This window comes from Erigeron canadensis, chromosome 5 (genome assembly GCF_010389155.1).
Source record: "Erigeron canadensis isolate Cc75 chromosome 5, C_canadensis_v1, whole genome shotgun sequence".
NCBI classification, from domain to species: domain Eukaryota; kingdom Viridiplantae; phylum Streptophyta; class Magnoliopsida; order Asterales; family Asteraceae; genus Erigeron; species Erigeron canadensis.
This window is the reverse complement of record NC_057765.1, coordinates 37,496,633-37,520,574: the sequence shown is the minus strand read 5'-3', so window position 1 is coordinate 37,520,574 and position 23,942 is coordinate 37,496,633. Positions and strand designations below refer to the sequence as shown.

Here is a 23,942-nt window from a genome sequence, read left to right as displayed (position 1 = left end):
AAGTTTTCCGGCGAGAAATGTGGACTTAAACCACCCAATCAACACCGCCACCGTATCACAGCCCCATCTTCCTCTCTTGTCGGTATGATTATTCATATATACACATATATATTTACAGAGCACATTATTATTATTATTATTATTATTATTATTATTATTATTATTATTATTATTATTATTATTATTATTATTATTACATATGTTTATACATATACATATATATAAATGTGGATCAAATATAGTGTCCTATGTGTCCCGTAAAGAATACTTCAAGTCTTGAATCTTTTTAGTATTTTGGTAGATTATTATAAACGAGAGCAAGTACCCACGCGTTGCGGCGGTAAGATGGTGAGGGTCATAGGTAGGTGATATGTGATAGGTCATATATAGGAGGTGATATGTGATAGAGTGTCATAGCCAAATGTCTTAGCCGTATGGAGGAGAGAGAAAGTTGTAGGAATTGATGTATGGTACATCATGCATTATCATTTGTATATTGTTGAAATTGAAAGTTGAAACCTTATTTGCTTTATAATATACGAGAGCAAGTACCCGCGCGTTGCGGCGGTGAGATGGTGGGGTGATACCTAGGTCATAGAGTACGATAGGTTATAGGAGTTGATATGTCATAGAGTATGATAGTCAAATGCCTTAGCCGTACGGGCTCCGCCCTCGGATTTAAAAATTTGTCGAAAGTATATCGAATGACATCTCTAATGAAAGAGCATGAAATCTTAAGAACACCCATACAATTTTTATAATTTATCGATGTACGGTTTTTAAGATAAAAGATTTTGAATGAATTGGAGGAATAAATGATTTATGGAGGAGAGAGAAAAAAGATGATTGGTTGAGATTTGAGGAGAGAGAAAGGGTATTATAGTTATTTTAGATAAATATAGAATAGATAGGAGGGGCATTTTTGGGAAGTACTTAAAATCAATATTGAAAATTTCAAATTCAATGTTGAAAATATAGGGAAAATCTGCTTTATAATATAGTATAGATTATAAATATATTGCAATTGCAATTGAGTTTAGGGTTTTTTTTTTTTGAGCGGCAAAAAATTGATTTTAGTTTTTGTGTGTTTTGACTGTGGATATTTTACTGTTAGGATTTCAAGTGGGGCGAAGAGACCCTGAGCTCTAATTTTTGACTTTTTTTAATTAGATACAACATTTGTAAAAAAAAAAAAGTGAGAGAAATCGAAGATATGTGGCATATAGAAGCCAAGCTGCAACAAGAGCTTAAAGAAGCAGGGAAGCAGCTATTTTATCCTGCACATATTGACGAGTCCATTGATGAACTCCTTTTACTTCTTGATGTAAGTTTATATACACACACACACACATTTATAATTTATAGTTTCAGATTACATTATTGTATGTTATAATGTATATTTTAATTAATGATGGCAAAATCTGAATGAATTGTTTTTATGTGTATGTTAATCAGCAAATACAGAAACTGCTATCGGAAGTTGACGAGTCACCGGGAGAATCAATGCTAGAAGCACTCGAACCATCAAGGAAGGGGCTGATTCAATCGAGTCTTTTGAAGCATTCGGATATTGATGTGAAGGTTTCTGTTGCTGCATGCCTCAGTGAAATCACGAGGATTACGGCTCCTGGTGTTCCCTATAGTGATGACCAAATGAGGGTATACTACAACAACTGACGTTTGGTATTTTGTTTTATGTAACTTTGTTTTGTTTTCTGATTGTGAGCATGTTGTGTATCTGCAGGATATCTTTCAGGTAATCGTTTCCTCTTTCCAGGATCCAAACTAGCTACTCTTATATGAAGAGAGCGTCAATCCTTTATACAGTTTCTAAACACAAATTGTGTGTCATCATGCTTGATCTTGAATGTGATGCTTTGATTGTGGAGATGTTTGAACATTTTCTAAGATCAGTAAGGTGTGTCATATAGCTATTTGTGACTACGATGCATAGTTCTTTGCTTTTGTAATGATATGCTGTTTTGTTTATATCAGTGACTATCCTCATAGATTCATACCATCCATCAATGGAACGTATAATGGTGTTGGTTCTGGAAGAAAGTGATCGGATTTCAGCTGAGATGATTAAACCGCTACTGGCTAATGTTAAGAAAGATAACGAGGTTTAGGTTTTACGTTAGATATATTAACGAAATTCAATTGTCTATTCTCTATAAATTCTTACCAGTTATTTGTTGTTGCTGTAGGGAGTTCTGCCAGTAGCTAGAAAGTTGGCGGAAGGAGTTCTCCTGAAATCTGCAGATAAACTAAAGCCGAATCTGATGCCTGCTACAGTATCTCTGGGTGATACTTCAGAAGAGTACACCAAAGTTGCGGCTTCAGTATGTGAAGGCAAAACTGCTACAGTTGAACACAGTGATGAAGTTACTTCCGGGGTACAACAGGTATGATTCTTTTTATATGAGTGACAGTCGTTTTTAACTGCATTTGTGCAAAGTTTATCAATTGATTTTAATATGATGCACATTTATCCCTGCTATAATTTCGACATTGATGTGTCATAAGGCATATTCGACAAGTATGTTGAGTTAATTGTTTTTGTTACTTATAATACTTTATGTTTCAGGCCACAGAGTGCAAATTGGTTAAGGAATCTAAATTCAAGGCACATCAGGCATGCCACTCATCCAGTATTTATTTGTTGATTTATGGTTCTTTTTCATTCCACTTTCTATAACATTATAAATCATTGCAATCTACAATGTACTCTATATTACATGCTACAGGCTGATGAGATCATCCTTACCACAACATCATCAGATCACACTGGCCAGGTATGTTATTTGGCGTTATAAGTAATTTGTATGATCCGGATTCCATGATAAATTTATTGAAGGGTGAAATAATCGTAAATTAGGTTTTTAAAAAAGGGGCTTGTCTTAAAGAGGTAGATTCTACGTTAGATAGATCTCTAAAGTCGGTAATGATCAATGGAGTAGATGGGATGGGTAATCAAGAAGCTTCATTTGATCTTGAAACCTCAAACAAGTCGGAGGAAGAAGTCATAAATCAAGAAGGTGATAAGAAACACACAGAAGGTTCCATTTTGGATAAAGAATCAAAGCCAGAAGACCAGGCTTCCAGAAAGAGAGGAAAAGAAGATGATACTGTAATGAATTCAACCGAATCAGTGGTGGGTCTTGCTGACAAGAGGGCCAGTGCAGAAATTTCCGATGGAAGTGCGAAAAAGATCAGGGTATCTAGAGTAGTGAGGGATAGTTGTTTAGCTCCTTCCCCAGTCACATGCTCAGATGCCACTGTGGAGGGGAGAGAGTCTGACAGGACAGCATCTGGTCATTTACCCTTGGGTGATAAGGATGTCATGCGTAATCCATCTCACCAAATGTTTCTGCCTGGTGCTTCGATCCCTACTGCAGAAGAGAGGGTGAGGAAAATGGGCCGTTCAGGTGTTGTTGATCAGCTGCAGGGGATAGCTAATGAGTCTGCTGCTTTGTTTTCTCATGCTGCAGATTCTATTCATGCTTTGGAATTAGATCATTCGGAGCTGGAAAGGCAGCTAAATGAGTTTATCCTTCGTGATAAGGGGTATCATGAGAAGATTAGTGTATTGGAGAGGGAGGTGTCAGATTTGAAGTCCCTGGGTGAACAGATGAAGCTAAATTTGGAGGCGAGGGTTGTGGATGCCGAGAGAAGAGCTTTGGAGGCTGAGACAAAGCTTGCAGTGGCAAAGAGGAAAATGGTGGAGGCAGAGGGTACCATGAAGGCTGCTTTGGCCTCTTTTGCTTTATAATGTAAATCTGGAAATGTGAAAAGCGTAGGAAGAACCACCCTATGTTGCTTGTTACAATGATTTTTATCATTGCAGAAGGAATTTGCCATTGTAATGCAAGCAATTTTGAGACTTTGACCTTCGGGTATGATATCTTTTGACCTCAATATTGATGTGATTTCTTTTTGTTGTTAAAAAGGTCAAGATCAATACAGTTTCCGAGCTTTATAAAGTATGGTCTAATTTCAAAAATTTTGTCTACCGTATTATGGCCTTATGGGGTGTTTTTTTTTTATAGTTTTTTCACTTTGTTTGTTCTAGAGGGTTGGATAACTGAGTATGATGTTACCGTTTAAATATTGATGTTAAATCTGTAGCAGAGGAAGTATCGATCACATTATTAAATGCCAATTCCTGACTGCGAATGAAGGGTTGTGATGTTGGATTGTAAATTCCGTTTTCTTTTGATATATTAGGCCTTTTAAGCTCATTTGAGGTTAAAGAAAAAGTTTTGAGCATCTGACAATGAAAGGGTAACTTTGGTCCTTCATATGTCATCTTCAGTTTTTGGGTCGAGACTTGAGACAGATTAGTTTAGTCACCACTTAAGCCGGAAAAGTGATGCTATGATTATAAATTACATTATACTAGCACGGTACCCTCGTAATACGGCGGTGGCGTGGTGGTGCCGTTTGCGTCGGTGGGTGTAAATAATTGATGTTAAAAGTAATTGATGTAACAGGTTAATAGAGCTATTTTAAAAGGTAAAGACTGATATTGTAATTTCATTAAGAGTGTTTTAGACAATCTCTCATGTAACTTTCAGCAGGGCACTATTTTTTATAAAATAGTACAGATTATATTATAATGTATAAAATATTTAATCAGTAAACTATTGTTAACCCAAAACCAAAAAAATTTAAATAACTAACATGAGAACCCAATCATTTATCCATTATACAATAAACACTGGGTTTAAATCGCCTCACATTTTAGTATTTTAATTCATAAAAAACATGAGAACCCAATCATTTATCCATTACAATAAACATTTTTCACTTATTTATCTAACAGTCATATATTCACTTTTCTTATATAAAAATAATAAATCTTTAAAAAGGAAAACCAAAGTATGTCAGCTTTCTCTTATATAAATAAAATAACAATGTTTCTAAAAAAAATTTTAAAAAATAATATTTGACAAGTTCACATTCTTTTTCATGCTTATTTTAGAAATATATGATGTCATGTTGTATTTATGTAATTTTCTTTTTAACATTGGACTTTTGTATATCATTAATTTTAAAGAGAAAGGAGTTGGTTTTAAGGAGAAAGAAGTGCTCAAGTGTATTGTTTTTATCACTTGTTGATGCATATGGAAAGCTTGCAACGACTTAAGGTTTTCCAATATAACTATTAATGTTGATAGGATTTTCAATGATATTAGAACGCTTGGTTTCTTATGGTATAGGTATAGAGGAAACCACGGATCGATCATGTGGAATGATTGGTGTAATTGTGTTTTGAGGTAATTATTGTATACATTTTTGGCCTTACCACTAATTGGTGGGTTATGGTTTTGTGAATAATAGTAAACTTTCAAAAAAAAAAAATAATAAATTTTTTTTTCATTTTCAAACCTAAACTCTTTTATTAAACAGTTTGATTTTAATCAATAACCCAAAGATCATAGATATATATGCATACTAGACGAATGCCTGCCCAATGCGGTGGCAAAAGTGTAGCATCAATGTGATGGTGACGACAACAGTTAGTGGTGGTAGCGACGACACAAGTAGTGTCAATTATTGATATAAAAGGATGGTGTAGTTATTTTATAAAATAAAGAATAGATATTATATATTAAATTTATTACAGGTATATCTATACTTCTATACTCCTTTATAAAAATTAGGGTTATTTACTGAAATGGTACCTGGACTATCCACCATATTACTGGTTTCATACCTATAACTTTAAAATTACTCTCATCATACCCCAACTTATCAATTTTTCACTCGGACGATACCCGACTTGACGGGCGTCAGTTTGGCCGTTAAGTTGGGGTATGACTACCGTAAATTTTAAAGTTTTAGGTATGAAACCAGTAATATGGTGGATAGTCCAGATATCATTTATGTAATTATTATTATTATTATTATTATTATTATTATTATTATTATTATTATTATTATTATTATTATTATTATTATTATTATGGTTGTTGTTCTTGTTGTTTTTTTAATTACACAAAGTACATTGCTATTTTTTTTGTAAATATTTATATTTATTTTATAAAAGAATACTTTATTTTTATAAAAAAATTATTGTAAATATTTAATTTTTTATTAAAAACTATTAATATTTCAAAAACTATTATTTATAAAATTTATTTTTTAATAAAATAATATTTTCTTTTATAAAAGATCATTTTTAGTACAAAGTTTTTATTTTTATAAAAAATATTTTTCAATCTTCTTTTTTTATTTACAATATTTTTTATAAAATAAAGTATTCTTTGATACAATAATATTTTTAGTACTATATTTTTTTATAAAATAAAGTATTCTTTATTTACAATAATATTTTTTATTTACAACATTTTTAGTACAAATTTATTTTTTAATAAATATTTACAATATTTTTTATAAAAATAAAGTATTCTTTTATAAAATAAAAGTAAATATTTACAAAAAATATCAATGTACTTTTTAAAATTATTTATTCCTAAATAATACTTTGTGTAATTAAAACAACAATAACAATAACAACAACCATAATAATAATAATAATAGTAAAAGCATCACTACCATTAGAAATTAATAGGATTTACAAGAAATTATAGTAATAATATAATAATAATAATAATGGTTAATTACATAAATGACACCTGGACTATCTACTAGTTTCATACCTAAAACTTTAAAATTTACCGTAGTTATACCCCAACTTAACGGCCAAACTGACGTCCGTCAGGTCAGGTATCGTCCGTGTGGAGAATTGATAAGTTGGGGTATGATGAGAGTAATTTTAAAGTTATAGGTATGAAATCAGTAATATGGTGGATAGCCCAAGTACCATTTCAGTAAATAACCCTAAAAATTATCACTCCCCATTTTTAAATTTAAAAACAGAAAAATGGGAGTTTTAAAAGAATATTCAGCGCGTGATGAGGTGAGAACACTGTAATTAGCATATGAATCTCTTTCTAGTTGAAGGATTGAACCCAAAGTTGTGGGTCAACATGGGCTGATGGATGTTCTCTTGTTTTATTAGGCTATCTGCAATGTTAAGGATGTCTCTACATCATATTCCTTACAAATCCTTAAAATCCTTACACATCTTATAAATCTTTCAAATCCTATAACTTTATCTCCAACCATACAAACATCTTTACATATTCTTACATATCCTTAGGCTATCTCCAATGGGGGTGCCTTTAAGCACCATTAGGTGCCTTTAAATATCCTTTGCCGTTATAGTTTGTCCAAAACTAAGGATTTTTTAAAGGATACCCTTACTTGTCCTTACCTAAGATATTTTTGTTTTTAGTTTGAGGTAAAGAATGTGTAAGGATATGTAAGGATGTTTGTATGTTTGGAGATAAAATTATAGGATTTGAAGGATTTATAAGGATGTATAAGGATGTGTAAGGATATGATGTGGCAGCACAAGAACGCCTAAGGACGTCCTTAGCATTGGAAGGCTATCTTCTAATCTCCAATGGGGGGTGCTTTTGGGTGCCTTAGGTGCCCTTGAATATCTTTTGTCGTCGAAGCTTGTCTAAAACTAAAGATTTTTGAAGGATGTCCTTACCTAAGGGCATGCCCTTACTAAAGATTTTTATCCATGGTGCATACAACACTGATATAATATTAAGGCTATCTCCAATGGGGATGCTTTTGGGTGCCCTTAAGTATCTTTTGCGGTTGAAGCTTGTCCAAAACTAAAGATTTTTGAAGGATGCCCTTACCTAAGGGCATGCCCTTACTTGTCCTTACCTAATATATTTTTGTTTTTAGTGGGAGGTGGGTATGTAAGGATATTTGTATAGTTGGAGATAAAATTATAGGATTTGAAGGATTTATAAGGATGTATAAGGATTTGTAAGGATATTATGTGGCAGCTCAAGGACGCCTAAGGGCGTCCTTAGCATTGGAGATAGCTACAAAAGATTCTTGTTTTTAGGTAAGGACAAGTAAGGGCATGCACTTAGGTAAGGGCATCCTTCAAAAAATCTTTAGTTTTGGACAAGCTTCAATGGCAAAGGATATTCAAGGGCACCCAAAAGCATCCCCATTGGAGATAGCCTTAATATTATATTAGTGTTGTATGCACCATGGATATTAACCCATTTCGATTGAGTCTACTATCTTGTAATCTTTTGGTATTCCAACAATAAAAATCAGTAACTTAGCCTTAATTTCCGGGCTCTATCAGATTACTTTTTTAAGTCTACAGATAAATTAAAGCCTTACTTTATCCCTGCTATAATATTTATGGGTGATACGTATGATAACTACCCTGAACTTTTGGTATGTGAAACTGCTACAATCGAACTTAATGATGAAAATGCTTATCTGGGCTACAACCCGAATGAATTTATTATGGACTAAATATCATTCTTTACTGCACTTGTGTTGGAAAGATTAGCCCTCGTGTGTATTTTTAAAATTTATTTTATATACGCAACGGAAGACTGAAAATACAAACATGTATTTTTATAAAACTTGCACACGGTTAATATTTCCGCCAAGATCCAATTACACCATAATAGTTGTCATAATAGATGGACTAGATATTATACCTTCCAATTAAGTAGATGAAATCTTGTGTGATAAGAACAATATTCAATAATATGAATATCTCTACAGTTGATCCACACGAACACTTCAACCAATACCCGAAGGCCGCTAGACCTTAATTGCCAAAACTAAAAATACCAAACTGTTAGTTTGATGTTTTTGTTTCCCACCGTAGTCAATCTATAACAAGGAGCAATTTTCCTTTATTGTTTTCCATTTGCAAATATGGAGTTCCAAAGGAAGATATATCTAGTGTGGTGTCTTACTACACTCAACACATGCTCCTTTTATAGCCGATTGATCAGGAGACAGAGGATGCAAAATCTATACTAAATCCATGTCAAGATATCATATTGATTTGCATATCTCACATTAGATCAGATAAGATTGGATACATGGAATCTTATTCCCACTTGTTTCCACATACATTGAATCCATATTATTTGGTGTATACAGTATCATATATCCGGGTATTTAAGTGTTCATTGTGTGTGACCCCGTAGGCTCGTGTATAAACGGTAGTATAATTTTGTGTTATTATGTACACACTAATCCAAAAAACTCCCACTTGTGTATGGCATAACATCTAGAAATTTACACAGACAATGATTGGTGTCTAGCAACACATCATTGCCCCCGAAAACACACGAGTGTTTGTTTTAGCTAATCGAACGATCATTATTAAAATAATGATTTAATGATTAAGTGTCTATTGTCCCTTTATTTCGGATACCCTATTGATATGAGACATGGATCTAGTCAGTCTCATTAGTCAACAAAATATTTTCTCGATATAGAAAAGTTGAATGCGATCACCAAGTTAGATTTGATCAACAATCAATATAGCTTGGACACGGCCGTGTAAATATCCATTCGTTTTCATCGAGGGGCCCAGTGGTATCATACTCTCACATAGAGGAATAAATTCCATCTTGATTTTATGCGTACATCATGAACTTCACATCGTACCTAATGATGGCCTTTATAACTACCTTATTCAGGATAGCGTTTAACCATATCAAAGCATAACATGTCATACAATCAGCAACCAACATACAAATCTCAGGTCTAAGGGCACAAAGACATAATCATTTCGAGATTCACTATTTATGTCGATCCATGTAGTGACATCTCGTGATTGGGTCATTCCAATATTCATCAACAATGAATACATGTGAATTTTGGTCTCATCAAGTTAACTATTCACCATCAGTGAATAAAGCCAAAACTTCACATTAGTCTTAATTCATGTTACTCCCATAACATGACCGACTATGAAGATTTTGAATAATCAACAATTATTCATGGATTAAACATGCTAATATAAAACACAGAAATACAAATGAAAATGACCATACCAAGTATATCAATTCATTAAAATAAAACTGCTTATTATTTTAAAATATCCAAATACTAAATCACAATTGTAAAAGATCAGTAGCATAGCGAAGTCCAATACTACTAGCATGATCATCATGCTTATTGTGTGTCATTGGCTTCGTGAACGAGTCAGCCACATTATCATCTGTGTGAACCTTAAGAATATTAATCTCATTCCTCTCAATGACTTCACGAATGTAGTCAAACTTTCGAAGAATGTGTCGACTACCTTTACGTACACGTGATTCTTTCGCAAGTATAATAGTACTTAAATTATCACAGTACATTTCCATAGGAGATTTAATGCTGGGTACTACCCCAAGTTCAGCAACAAATTTCCTAATCCAGACAGCTTCCTGAGCAGCTTCTGAGGCAGCAATGTATTCTGCTTCTGTTGTAGATTGTGCAACTGTGCTCTGCTTTGAGCTTTTCCAATCAACTGCCCCGCCATTCATGACAAAGACATAACCAGATTGGGATCGAGAGTCATCTCGATCAGTTTGGAAACTAGCATCCGTATAACATTTAATACTCAACTCTTCTTCCAAACCACCGTAAACCAAGAACATATCTTTAGTTCTCCAGAGATACTTAAGAATGCTCTTAACAGCAATCCAGTGCTCTTCACCTGGATTCTGTTGATATCGGCTCGTCAAACTCAAGGCTAACGAGACATCAGGTCTAGTACATAACATGGCATACATGATGGATCCTATAGCTGAAGCATATGGGATACCTTTCATTCGTCTTATCTCATCAGGTGTGATAGGACTTTGAGACTTGCTCAAGGTTATGCCCTTTTGCACAGGCAATCCTCCACGCTTGGAGTTTTGCATGTTAAATCTTCGCAAGATTTTGTCAATGTATGTACTTTGACTCAAACCAATAAGCCGTTTGGATCTATTTCTATAGATCCTGATTCCAAGAATGTAAGTAGTTTCTCCAAGATCTTTCATTGCAAAACATCTTCCAAGCCAAGACTTAACATCTTGCAAAGTTAGAATATCGTTTCCAATAAGTAGCACGTCATCAACATACAAGATCAAGAAGACTACTTTGCCTCCACTAGCTCTAATGTAAACACAGGGCTCATCTTGGTTTTGAGAAAAACCAAACTCTTTGATTTTCTCATCAAACTTAAGATTCCAAGTCCTGGATGCTTGCTTTAATCCATAAATGGATTTATGAAGCTTGCATACTTTATTAGGATGCTTTGGATTAACAAAACCTTCTGGCTGAACCATATATACATCCTCACTTAGGTGGCCATTCAGAAAAGCGGTTTTGACATCCATTTGCCATATTTCATAATCATGAAAAGCAGCTATGGCAATAAGTATCCTGATCGATTTAATGCTCGCGACTGGTGAAAAGGTTTCCTCATAATCAATTCCTTGAGTCTGAGTGTATCCTTTTGCTACCAACCGAGCCTTAAAAGTGTTTACATTACCGTCCATGTCAATCTTCTTCTTAAAGACCCATTTACACCCTACTGTCTTACAATTGGGTGGAAGATCAATCAAGTCCCATACTTGATTATCCTTCATGGACTGCATCTCTGCATTGATAGCATCTTGCCATTTATCATATTCCGGATCCGATATGGCTTGACGATAAGTAGAGGGTTCATCATAATCCCCTATATCATTTTCATCTGAATTAATTAAATAATTATACCTTGCAGGCCGATGAGAAGTTCTATTAGATCTACGAAGTGCAGGTGCAACATGTTCTGGCTCACTAACTGTGTGCTTAGTTTCAACATCTGGATAGCTAGTGCTTGCAGAAGGTATGTCACTTTGTGGTTCTTGAACTTCTTCAAGATCTACTTTACTCCCACTAACTTCTTGTAAGAAAAGATCTCTTTCCAAGAACTCAACAAAACGAGCTGGAAACACTTTGTTGTCAGCTTTGTAGTAAAAGTAGTAACCCATTGTTTCTTTTGGGTATCCCACAAAGTTACATTTGATACTTCTAGGTTCTAATTTGTTTAAAGTGTCACGCTTCACGTAAGCTTCACAACCCCAGACTTTCAAGTAAGACAACTTGGGACTTTTCCCATGCCACAGTTCATGTGGTGTCTTTTCTACCTTCTTGGTCGGAACCATATTGAGTATGCGTGAAGCAGATTCTAACGCGTATCCCCAAAAAGACGGCGGTAGAGTAGTCAGACTCATCATAGAGCGAACCATATCAAGTAAAGTCCGATTTCTCCGCTCAGACACCCCATTATGTTGTGGTGTGTATGGCGGAGTGAATTGTGAGACAATCCCACGATTCTTTAAGTGGTCCAAAAACTCTTGACTCATATATTCACCACCTCGATCAGAGCGAAGGGCAAATGGTCTTTCCAAGCTGATTCTCTACTTCGTTTTGAAATATTTTGAATGTTTCAAAAACTTCATGTTTATGTTTCAGCAAGTAAACATAACCATATCTACTATAATCATCAGTGAATGTAACGAAGTATGATTCACCATTTCTAGACATAGTTCTAAAAGGTCCACATACATCAGTATGTATTAGTCCTAAAAGATCTTTAGCTCTTTCACCTAAACCGGAGAAATGAGCCTTTGTCATCTTTCCACATAAACAAGATTCGCATACATCAAATGACTCGGAGCCAGTTGATTCCAAAAGTCCATCAGATTGGAGTTTTGAAATGCGTTGTTTGTTTATATGACCTAGACGACAATGCCATAGATAGGTTTTATTCAAGTCTTGCTTGAATCGTTTGGCAGTACAGGTATATACATGATTATTACTTGAAATGGCACCACACATATCAATTTCAAAAATACCATCAGGTGGACAAGCATTAAAATAAAAAAACATTATTCTTAGAAACTGAAATGCCAAAGTGCGTAAATGCAAGTTCATAACCAGCATTTTTCAAAAGTGAAACTGAAATTACATTGCTTGTAATACTAGGAGCATAATGACATTCTTCCAATAAAACAATAAGACCACTTGGAAGAGTAAGCTCATAGGTGCCAATAGCTTTAACAGCTGCTCGATTCCCATTGCCCACTCGCAAGTCCAGTGTCCCTTTTTTCAGTTTCTTACTTCTTCTCATTCCCTGGATATTGTTACAGATGTGAGTGCCACAACCAGTATCAAAAATCCAGGAATCACTAGAAAAAGTATATAGTTGTATATGAAATATACCTAATTTGCTAGTCTCACCAGCTTTGCCCTTTTTCAGCTCAGATAGGTAGACAGGACAGTTCCTTCTCCAATGGCCAACCTTTCCACAATGGAAACATTCGGCGTCTTTTGCTGGGTTTTCTTTCTTGGGATGCGGTGGAATCTTATTCCTGACAATTCCTTTGCCTTTTCCCTTCCCATAAGTTTTAGGCTTATTCTTTTTAACCCTTCTATCCCTAATCATAAGGATGCCTGGATTGGAGGCTTTGGATGGAATATTCTGTTCAGCAGCTTTGAGCATCCGATGCAATTCTGACAGAGACTTATTCCAACCTTGCATGTTATAGTTCATGACAAAGTTATCATAAGACTTTGGTAGTGAAGCCAAAATGGTGTTCACAGCCAAAAGAGTCGGCATAGGAGTTCCAAGCTTTTCCAACCTGTCAATGTAGCTTTTCATTTTCAAAGCATGAGAGCTCACTGACTGACCCTCCTCCATTTTGCATGTGTGAAGAAGCTTGTGAGTTTCATACAACTCTTGATTTGCCTGTTTCTGAAACATATTTTTCAGCTCAGTGATCATATCATATGCTGTGCGATCTTCCATTTCCTTCTAGAGTTCGGGAGTCACACTCGCAAGCATTATTAAAGCTATCTTCTCTTGCTCATCAAACAATTTTTGATAAGCATCTTGCTGAGCAACAATATCTATCTCGGCAGGAGGATCGGGCAAGGGTTCATCAATGGTTTTCACCTTCCCTTCATACTTGAGGACAATCCTCAAATTGCGATACCAGTCTAGGAAGTTAGTATCATTAAGTTTCTCCTTCTCCAACAAAGAACGGAGTGAATTTTGGTTTACGTTTTGATTGTTTGCCATCTACATTAAAAGTAAGGTTTATTTTAGTATTTTCGATATGAGAACTTTAATAAATTATTTACCCAAGTTTTAATATTATAAAACGATTAATTATTAAAGTCTAAGATCCATATAGGGATTCCACAACTACATCTGTTGATCAGCTAGTAGTTATAGAGTCTATTGGTAGGTAGCGAGTACCAATTGCATTACAAGTGCAACTCTTAGATCTTTATGGGACCTAGAGATATGTGTAGTTCAACAAACTACTATTATCTACTGACATGTTTATCCCATCCTTGCCTCGGATTCAGGTCTCACCGAGAACTCGATTAAGTCGTCCAATTTGTAAACTGTGAATATTTAACCTAGTCTCACTCGAAACTAAAAATCTACCTCGTGGATAAAATTCGATTAGGTCTTACCGTAACCAAAAAATAACGAGGAGTATTCACAAGCTCATTGGATGGCATGACTTAAGTTTAACGGGTATATTTTAAAAAATTTGTGTTCACGAATATTTAATATACCAACAATTCGTTACGCTATGTTAAAACTCATTTTAACCGTTTATTATATAGTTTCAAAAGAAAACTATTTGAAGTTTAACTTTTAAAATCATCAATTTTAAACTTTAAACTCATTTTATGTTTTTATTTAATGTTTCCATCAAAAACATTTTAGCATATTATAATCAACAATTATATAAATAAAAACATATCCATGCATCAAACACTTATAGCTTAGTCCAAAAGAAAACTCCCACTTAATCTAACAACCAAGTGAGATTTTGTGTATAGCTCATTATTTTTAACTTGACTTCAAGTCTATCTTTTAAGCCAAATTAAAAACCCTTTTTGTAAAATTTAATAACTACATTATTAAAAGTTATATATGGCTTGTCCATGATTACAATGCATGGGTATAATCATGGATAAATTTAAATAATCAAGCCATAATTAATAAATTCAAAATTTATAGAGGTGATTTATTTTTCGATCTTATTTGTGCGCCATGAGGTTAAATCTGAATCAATCAAGTTGATTCTAAAAACCAAAAGGTTTTATTAAATACCAATACGCCACAAAGCTAGATCAAAAATAAAATCACATGACAACTAAAAGGTGTAAAAGTGGCTCTGGTACCACTGTTGGAAAGATTAGCCCTCGTGTGTATTTTTAAAATTTATTTTATATACGCAACGGAAGACTGAAAATACAAACATGTATTTTTATAAAACTTGCACACGGTTAATATTTCCGCCAAGATCCAATTACACCATAATAGTTGTCATAATAGATGGACTAGATATTATACCTTCCAATTAAGTAGATGAAATCTTGTGTGATAAGAACAATATTCAATAATATGAATATCTCTACAGTTGATCCACACGAACACTTCAACCAATACCCGAAGGCCGCTAGACCTTAATTGCCAAAACTAAAAATACCAAACTGTTAGTTTGATGTTTTGTTTCCCACCGTAGTCAATCTATAACAAGGAGCAATTTTCCTTTATTGTTTTCCATTTGCAAATATGGAGTTCCAAAGGAAGATATATCTAGTGTGGTGTCTTACTACACTCAACACATGCTCCTTTTATAGCCGATTGATCAGGAGACAGAGGATGCAAAATCTATACTAAATCCATGTCAAGATATCATATTGATTTGCATATCTCACATTAGATCAGATAAGATTGGATACATGGAATCTTATTCCCACTTGTTTCCACATACATTGAATCCCATATTATTTGGTGTATACAGTATCATATATCTGGGTATTTAAGTGTTCATTGTGTGTGACCCCGTAGGCTCGTGTATAAATGGTAGTATAATTTTGTGTTATGATGTACACACTAATCCAACAACTTGTTCAGATTTTACATTGATGTGTAATGTGTTGTGAGGCAAATTCTACAAGTATGTTGAGTTAGTTTGTCTTTATTACTTATAATACTTTGTGACTTTGTGTTTCAGGCCAACGATGCAGAGCCACAAAAGCTGGAAGTTTCTTGTTCTAGTGACTTGGATGCAGAGCCACAAAAACAAAAAGGGAAGAAGGTAGCTGCTGCTAAGGAAGTTAAACTCCCACCAAGGAATGAGTCGGAAGACGATGATGGAAGAAAATTTGGAAGTGGTAAAAATGCTACAGAGAATGAGCAAGCAAAAGCAATGTCCAGCGATGATGTCAGTAATTCAAAACTTTTTTTATTTTGTTTTTTATTTTTATTAATTTGAAACCCGCCTGATTTTTAGTTTTGGTTAGTGAAGGAGGTGGATTATTCACAGAAGTCTGCAGCAAAATCAGCTAAAGGTGAAGGCAGCTCAAAAGAGATACCAATGAATAGTGCAAAACGGAAGCGTTTTGCAGTCAAAGATAAAGTAGGTATTCTTAAATCTTGACTAAAATACCTTGTGCGCTTCGGCTTCTAACTGTTGGAATTTGACATATCACAGGTTGCTGATACTATGAAATATGATAAAAGCCTGGTTGGTTCAAAGGTCAAAGTTTGGTGGGCTGAAGATAAAACGTATGCATCTTCTTCATGCACCAGAAATTATTCTAGCTTTTGTCAATGGAACTTTATAGATTAGAATATATCTATATAGACGAGAACATATATGAACACACGTATAGCTGACATTTATGCCAATGCTTGTAGGTATTATGAAGGTTTCATTGAGTCATTTGATGCTGCGAGAAAGAAGCATAAGGTCTTTAAGTCATTTAATGCCGGAGCTCACTTTCTTTTTGTTTTGTTTTTCAACCAGTTTGATCCAACATGTTTTGGTGTTCAACAGGTTCACTATGTGGACGGTGAGAAAGAGACTTTGAATTTGAAAACAGAAAAATGGGAGATTTTGAAAGAATATTCTGTGTGTGATGAGGTGAGAAAATTGTAATTAGCATATGAATCTCTTCCTTTGATTTTTTCTTGTTTGTGCTGATGTTGTTCATCTGACAGGAGCAGGACCAATTTTTATTTTTTAGTTTAGGGAGTTCTGCCAGTAATTAGAAAGCTAGGTGAAGGATTATGATACGAAACCCACAGTTGTGGGTCAACATGGGCTGATGGAGGGTAACAGAATGTAAATATCAAGTTGACCATAACTGCCCACTAAAGTATAACTGCTCTATTATATTCTTTATAGGCTAGCATGTTTTGTTTTTGGGGGTGTCTTGTTTTATTAATATTATCAGTGTTCTTGTATGAACTATGGATATTAATCCATTTTGAATTGAGTCTACTTTCTTGTAATCTTTTGGTTTTCCAGCAATTAAAAACAGTATCTTCGCCTTAGTTTTCGGGTTCTATCAAATTACTTAATAAAAAAGTCTGCAGATAAACTAAAGCCTTTACTTATTCTTGCTATAATATATATGGGTGATACGTATGATAACTACCCCAAAGTTGTGGTATGTGAAACCTATACAATCTAATGTAATGATGTAAATGCTTGTGGGCTACAACCGGAATGATTTTATTATGGACTATGGACTAACGATCATTATTCACTGCAATTGTTCAGATTTTACATTGATGTGTTGTGAGACACATCTTACAAGTATGATGACTTAAATGTTTTTGTTACTTATGATACTTTGTGTTTCAGGCCAACTATGCAGAACCACAAAAGTGGGAGGCTTCTTGTTCTAGTGACTCGGATGCAGAGCCAGAAAAACGAACAGGGAAGAAAGCAGCTGCTGCAAAGGAGGTTAAACTCCAACCAAGGTATGAGTCGGAAGATAATGAATCTGATGCACCTCCTCTGAAAATGTCGGTTTCAAAGTCAATGAAACAATCGGATAAGAAGTCAAAGCTTTCTGGGAAGAAAATAGATGTGGGGGGATCAAATGCAAAGAACCCAAAACAGACTGGTAAGAAAGCAAAAGTGGGAGATAGCGATTCGGAGACTAATCCAATGAAATTGTTATTTAAGAAGGGGCAAAAAAGCAAACGTACCACTGAGGAAGAGGAGGAAAGTGATTCTGAAGGTACACCACTTAAACTCTCTGCAAGAAATGGTAAGTCAAAGAAGAAAGATGATGGAAGAAAATGCAGAAGTGGTAAAAATGCTGCAGAGAATGATCAAGCAATAGCAAAGTCCAGCGATGATGTCAGTAACTCAGAACTTTTTATTTTGTTTTTTCCATTTTTTTACTTGAAACCCGCCTGATTTTTACTTTTGGGTTGTGAAGGAGATGGATTATTCACAGAAGTCTGCAGCAAAATCTGCTAAAGGTGAGGGCAGCTCAAAAGAGATACTGGTAAAGAGTGGAAAACGAAAGCTTTCTGCAGTCAAAGATAAAGTAGGTTTTCTCAAAATTAATCAAAATACTGTGTGCGCTCCGGCTTCTAACCGTTGTAATTTGAAGTATTCGCAGGGATCCAACACTATAAAATATGATAAAAGTCTGGTTGGTTCGAAGGTCAAAGTTTGGTGGACTGAAGATAAAATGTATGTGTCTTCTCCATGCATCAGATATCTAGTTTCTAGTTTTTGTCAGTAAAACTTCAGAGATTAGAGTATCTATACAGACAAGAACATATTTGAACACATGTATCGCTGACATATATGCCAATGCTTGTAGGTATTATGAAGGTTTCATTGAGTCATTTGATGCTGCCAAAAAGAAGCATAAGGTCATTAATTCATTTGATGCTGGAGCTCGCTTTCTTTGTTTTGTTTTTCGACAGTTCGATCCAACATGTTTTGTTAAGGGTTTTGCTAACCGAAACCCTAAGGGCTTTCGTTAAGGTGCATTAATTAATTGTACACTTACTATAAAATTCAAGGGTGGGCTTTTGATATACAAAGGTACAATTTTATATGCATGTTAAGTGAACTCCTAAGGGCTTCATTTAGCATTTTCCTTTTGTTAAACAGGTTCATTATGTGGAAGGTGAGAAAGAGACTTTAAACTTAAAAACAGAAAAATAGGTATTTCTGAAAGAATATTCTGTGCATGATGAGGTGATAACACTTTTATTGGATATAAATCTCTCTCTTTGATATAATTGTTTGTGCTGATGTTTATCTATTTGACAGTGGCAAACCATTGAAGCTGAAAGTGAAGAAGCTTCCCCTGAAATGTATGCATTACTTTTTGCTATATTGCTTGATTGATCGAAGTTGGTCTTGGTTGATGCAAGTGACCTCTGTGATGTGTTTAATAGTATTTTTTACTCGGATGATCTTATGTTTTGACAATTATGTTTATTATATATTAAGAAGTAAAATACAATATAGTAGTTCGCTATACACAGTTACACACAACAGAGAGAGGGAAGGGGAGATCAGATGTTAGAAAGTTCAGGAGTAAAGCATTCTGATAAACATGGGTTATTAGATGCATATGCTGAGAGATAGAAATATAGTTGAAATACTTCCAATGTTTGTTGTATAAGGGATTCTAAAACTAGTTATTTAATCATCAAAATCAGGTGACTGGGTTTAGTTAAAATATGCTATAAATCGCAGTGCTTGTTTTTGTACGGAAAATTTATTATTAGCTAAGTGCAACCACACCAAACACGATGTTCTCTTAGGTTTTCTTCGCATTATATGATTTGTTTTTTTTGGTTTTGTGGTGCTGCTTCTACCCGACTTTTTGGCACTTATAATTTTTTTGGTAAATAATGTGGCAAAATGCCTGAAAGTCTTGTTGAAGTATTTTCATTTAAATCTGATTTACTTATATAAGTAATAACCATAAAAATGTGTGTGTATTTGTAAAAAATCAAAGGTCCCAATGTTTACTCACTATTAACCAAGGTGTTCATGCTATGGCTGGTAGATGTAGTTGCTGCTTTGATAAAACTTGATTATTGTGTTCTCATGGCCGTTCCTACTCCAGACACAAGAAGATGAAATCAAAAACAGATGTTACACCCTCTGCTTCAGAAGATCAGATCAAAGATTCAGCCAAGAGGTGTATTTCAAATTCCTTATGCCCAATTGTTCACTATCATTGTGAATGACCCGTATTACCAATTTTTGACTCTTGTTAATAAATAACAAGCAGAACTGGTGGGGTCTCTTCGTCCGGCAAGACAAAAGGTCCAACTTCAAAAGATAATAAGTCCAAGGACAAATCGGCTGCAAAATCAACTTCCAAGAAATCTACTGGCAAGTCTAGTGATGCAGCGACCTCCTCAAAATCTAAGGATGAAGAGACACCAAAAGCAGGTACAAAGACCAATCAAGATACTTGATTCTCATTAATTTCCCGTTGTTTTTTGTTTGTTTGTGCCGATGTTGTTCATCTGACAAGAGCAGGACCAATATATATATATTTATTTATTTAGGGAGTTGTGCACTTGTGCCTGTAATTCGAAAGCTAGGTGAAGGAGTACTTTTTAAGTCTGAAGATAAACTAAACACTTGCCTTATCCCTGCTGTAATATCTATGGGTGATATGTTCGATAACTACCCTAAAGTCGAGGTATGTGAAACTGCTACAATCGAACTTAATGATGAAAATGCTTCTGGGGTATGACAATGCTATGATTTTATTATGGACTAATGATCATTCTTCCCTGCAATTGTTCAAATCTTACATTGATGTGTTGGGAGACACATCTTACTTCTTACAATTCTGATGAGTTGCTTGTTTTTGTTACTTGTAATACTTTGCATTTTTCACTTTCAGGCCAACAAGTGTAAATTGGTTAAGGAATCTATATACAAGGCACATCAGGCATACCACTCACCCAGTATTTATTTCTTGTTTTATGTTTTTGTTCAATCCACTTACTATAATGTTATAGCTCATTACAATTTACATTGTACACGATATTACATGCTACAGGATTATGAGAGCAACCTTACCACAACATCATCAGACCACACAGGCAAGGTATGTTATTTGGCATTATAAGTAATTTTTGTATGCTCTGAATTGCGTGATAAATATATTTAAGGGTGAACTAATTGTAAATTAGGTTTTTAAAGAAGGGACTTGTCTTGAAGAGGTGGATTCTCGTTCTCGCTTAAATCTATATGTTAAAGAGATGATGCCAATCATGATCAAGCAGTTTGAAGGGGCTTGTCTTGGTGTAGATGTGACGAGTAATCAAGAGCTTCACTTGATCTTGAAACCTCAAACAAGTCAGAGGAAGAAGTCATAAATCAAGAAGGTCATGATAAGAAACACACCAATGGTACAAATACGAATAAAGAATCAAAGACAGAAGACCAGGCTTCAAAAAAGAGAGGAAAAGAAGATGATATTGTTATAAATTCAACCGAATCAATGGTGGGTCTTGCTCCCAAGAGGGCTAGTAGAGAAACTTCCGATGGAAGTGCGGAAAAGATAAGGGTATCTAGAGTAGCGGGGGGTAGTTCTTTTGCTCCTCCTCCAGTCACATGCAGTACAGATGCCACTGTGGAGGAAGGCAAGTCTGACAGGATAGCATCTGGTCATTTACCCTTGGGTGATAAGGATGTCATATGTTATCCATCTCACCAAATGCTTCTGCCAGGGGCTTCGGCTCCGGCTATGGAAGAGAGGGTGAGGCAAATGGGCCGGTCAGGTGTTGTTGATTGGCTGCAGGGGATATCTAATGAGTCTGCTGCTTTGTTTTCTCATTCTGCAGAGTCTATTCATGGTTTGGAACTAGATAATTCGGAGCTGAAAAGGCAGATCAATGAGTTGGTCCTTCGTGATAAGGGGTATCATGAGAAGATTAGTGTATTGGAGGGGGAGTTAGCAGATTTGAAGTCCCAGAATGTCCAGATGAAGATTACTTTAAAGGCCAGGGCTGTTGATGCCGACCGGAGAGCTACAAAGGCTGAGAGGAGGTTTGCAGAGGCGAAGAGTAAAATGGAGGTGGAGAATTTGAAGTTGAAGAAGCAGCTAGACGAGTGTGTTCTTTGCAATCAGGGTTACAAAGAAAAGATATGTATATTGGAGAGGGAAGTAGCAGATATGAAGTCTCTGGATGAACAGATGAAACTTAATTTGGAGGCGAGGGCTGTGGATGCCGAGAGAAGAGCTACGGAGGCTGAAAAGAGACTTGAAGAGGCAAAGAGGAAAATGGTGGAGGCAGAGGGAACCGTGAAGGCTGCTTTGGCTTCTTTTGCTTTATAATGTAATCTGGAAATGTGAGTAGCACAGGAAGAACCAAAGAACCACCCTGTGTTACACTGTTGTTTGTTAGAAAGAATTTTATTCATTGCAGAAGGAATTTGCCATTGTAATGCAAGCAATTTAGAGCTTCAGGTATGATATTTTTTACCTCAATATTGATGTAATTTCCTTTTGTTGTTTAAAAGTTCAAGATCAGTACACTTTCCAAGCTTTATAAAGTAAGTTTCGGCCTAATTGTAAGTTCTTTTGAGTTAGCAACTTTGACCTCAATAGCCTTTTTTTCCCAAACGTCTGTGTACCTATGTATATGTTTTTGACCTCAATTGCCATTTTTTTTCCCAAACGTCTGTGTACCTATGTATATGTAGATTCAAATCCTTAGATGTTAATGCAACTATTTCATCCTTATTATCGATTATCACATGGTTGTATTTTGACACAAGACATTATTAACAAAGCAATGTTGATAAGCAATGTAATAGATACTCGTACCATACAAATAAACTTAGCATCTGCTAAGTGATCTGATCATCTTCTATATCAGAGTCATACTTTTTCATGCTATATTATTGTAGACCCTTTTGACCCAAGTTTATTTACTACTGAAAAGAACTTGTTCTATTACAAGGTTTGACAGATAGTGGAACTCGTTCGTAACCGATAGTATAAACATGGTCTGGAAATTAAGAGTATCAAATTGCCAACACCCTTCATATCATGGGCTAATAGAAATTAGGGACTGAATGCCCATAGTTGGCTTATTTTGGGATGTTATTTTATTCTTTTTTACTCTGTTTGTTTTAGAGGTTAAATAACCTAATATGATGTTATGGTTCAAATATTGATGTTAAATCCGTAACAGCGGAAGTATCTTTTACTTGTTCTGTTCATTGAGTTTCTCACTGAAGTGAGATTACAATGATCTTGTGAAGACAATCAGAAACTTGCTAACTTAACATGTCAACAGTCTTAAAACTTGATGACATTATCAAATACCGATTCCTGGTACTGAAAGAAGGGCTGTGATGTTGAATTGTAAAATCGGGTTTCTTTTGACATATAAGCTCATATGCAGTTAAAGATGAAGTCTTGAGCATCTGAATGAGTAAATGAAAGGGTAACTTTGGTCCTTCATATGTCACTACTTGAGCAGAAAAAATTGGTTATTCAACAAGAGTTGTACATTGCGAATGATTCAATAGAATCCCTGACTACATCATGTAACGAACGTCTATACTAAACATGATGGTTGGTGACTCAAAATGAAGTTTCCACATGATTTTTCATCCATCTCATGTTTGTAGTTTGAAATACCTTGCGTAAAGATTCAAACTTTGTTAAATAGATGTTCAGCACTTGAAAAGTTGAAAAGTATCTCCTACTAGCAAAGGAGAAACCATTGGTCAGCTTATTGAAAGATAAAGTTCACAAGACACTTGGATGTTGAGGCATCTTTTGAATGATTGATCAAATGTGCATACTTCCGGTACATACCACAATGTTTATGTTTATTTGGATGCTGACAATCTTGAAAATCATTTCCAAAACATATCTACGGCAATTCACAAGCCACAATGCCAAACAAACCTTTATTGCAGTTTTAAGTTTTCAGTCATATCAAGTTGACATCCATATACAAATTTGGTAACCTTTATAAATCACACGAAGGAATATAACTGAAATATTTTGTAGCTCAATATTGTTCAACCTTTTGTAGTCCTACTCTCAGTGTTGCTTAAAGATATAAATTCCATTTCAATCATTTTGTCATTTTGACAATATCTAAATATCTACCAATAAACTAAAACAGGATTGAGATGTTCTTGAAAACGAGACGTGGCTTAATCCTTGATCAACACGTATCCTTTTAATTTATTTATTTTATAAAATTATCTTTT

General features: G+C 34.8%; 4 protein-coding genes across 5 annotated transcripts; 3 read left to right on the top strand and 1 right to left on the bottom strand.

Annotated features, from left to right (window-relative positions):
* Nucleotides 1-14: 14 nt before the first annotated feature.
* On the top strand, nucleotides 15-1,813 carry LOC122599951 (sister chromatid cohesion protein PDS5-like). 2 transcript variants are annotated; one of them, XM_043772572.1, is made up of 4 exons: nucleotides 15-82; nucleotides 1,171-1,324; nucleotides 1,456-1,659; nucleotides 1,745-1,813. In XM_043772572.1, the coding sequence occupies exons 2-4, from the start codon at nucleotides 1,214-1,216 to the stop codon at nucleotides 1,787-1,789; spliced, it is 360 nt and encodes a 119-aa protein (XP_043628507.1). In that variant the 5' UTR covers nucleotides 15-82; nucleotides 1,171-1,213; the 3' UTR covers nucleotides 1,790-1,813. The 2 variants fall into 2 exon arrangements, with proteins under 2 accessions (XP_043628507.1, XP_043628506.1); XM_043772571.1 differs by lacking the exon at nucleotides 15-82 and having other exon boundaries at nucleotides 1,089-1,324.
* On the top strand, nucleotides 1,753-4,003 carry LOC122599950. The gene is made up of 6 exons (XM_043772570.1): nucleotides 1,753-1,756; nucleotides 2,011-2,123; nucleotides 2,208-2,405; nucleotides 2,588-2,635; nucleotides 2,748-2,795; nucleotides 2,879-4,003. Exons 2-6 carry the CDS (start codon nucleotides 2,028-2,030, stop codon nucleotides 3,770-3,772), a joined length of 1,284 nt encoding a protein of 427 aa, XP_043628505.1. The 5' UTR covers nucleotides 1,753-1,756; nucleotides 2,011-2,027; the 3' UTR covers nucleotides 3,773-4,003.
* Nucleotides 4,004-9,974: 5,971 nt separating this feature from the next.
* LOC122601735 (secreted RxLR effector protein 161-like) lies at nucleotides 9,975-10,758 on the bottom strand. The gene has a single exon (XM_043774475.1). The coding sequence runs from the start codon at nucleotides 10,677-10,679 to the stop codon at nucleotides 9,975-9,977; it is 705 nt and encodes a 234-aa protein (XP_043630410.1). The 5' UTR covers nucleotides 10,680-10,758.
* Nucleotides 10,759-15,651: 4,893 nt separating this feature from the next.
* On the top strand, nucleotides 15,652-22,278 carry LOC122601734. The gene is made up of 18 exons (XM_043774474.1): nucleotides 15,652-15,712; nucleotides 15,761-15,798; nucleotides 15,927-16,136; nucleotides 16,221-16,331; nucleotides 16,407-16,480; nucleotides 16,613-16,664; nucleotides 16,752-16,838; nucleotides 17,565-18,068; nucleotides 18,151-18,261; nucleotides 18,328-18,410; nucleotides 18,544-18,595; nucleotides 19,002-19,045; nucleotides 19,810-19,884; nucleotides 19,978-20,141; nucleotides 20,261-20,397; nucleotides 20,605-20,652; nucleotides 20,764-20,811; nucleotides 20,897-22,278. Exons 1-18 carry the CDS (start codon nucleotides 15,652-15,654, stop codon nucleotides 21,080-21,082), a joined length of 2,085 nt encoding a protein of 694 aa, XP_043630409.1. The 3' UTR covers nucleotides 21,083-22,278.
* The last annotated feature ends 1,664 nt before the right edge of the window (nucleotides 22,279-23,942 follow it).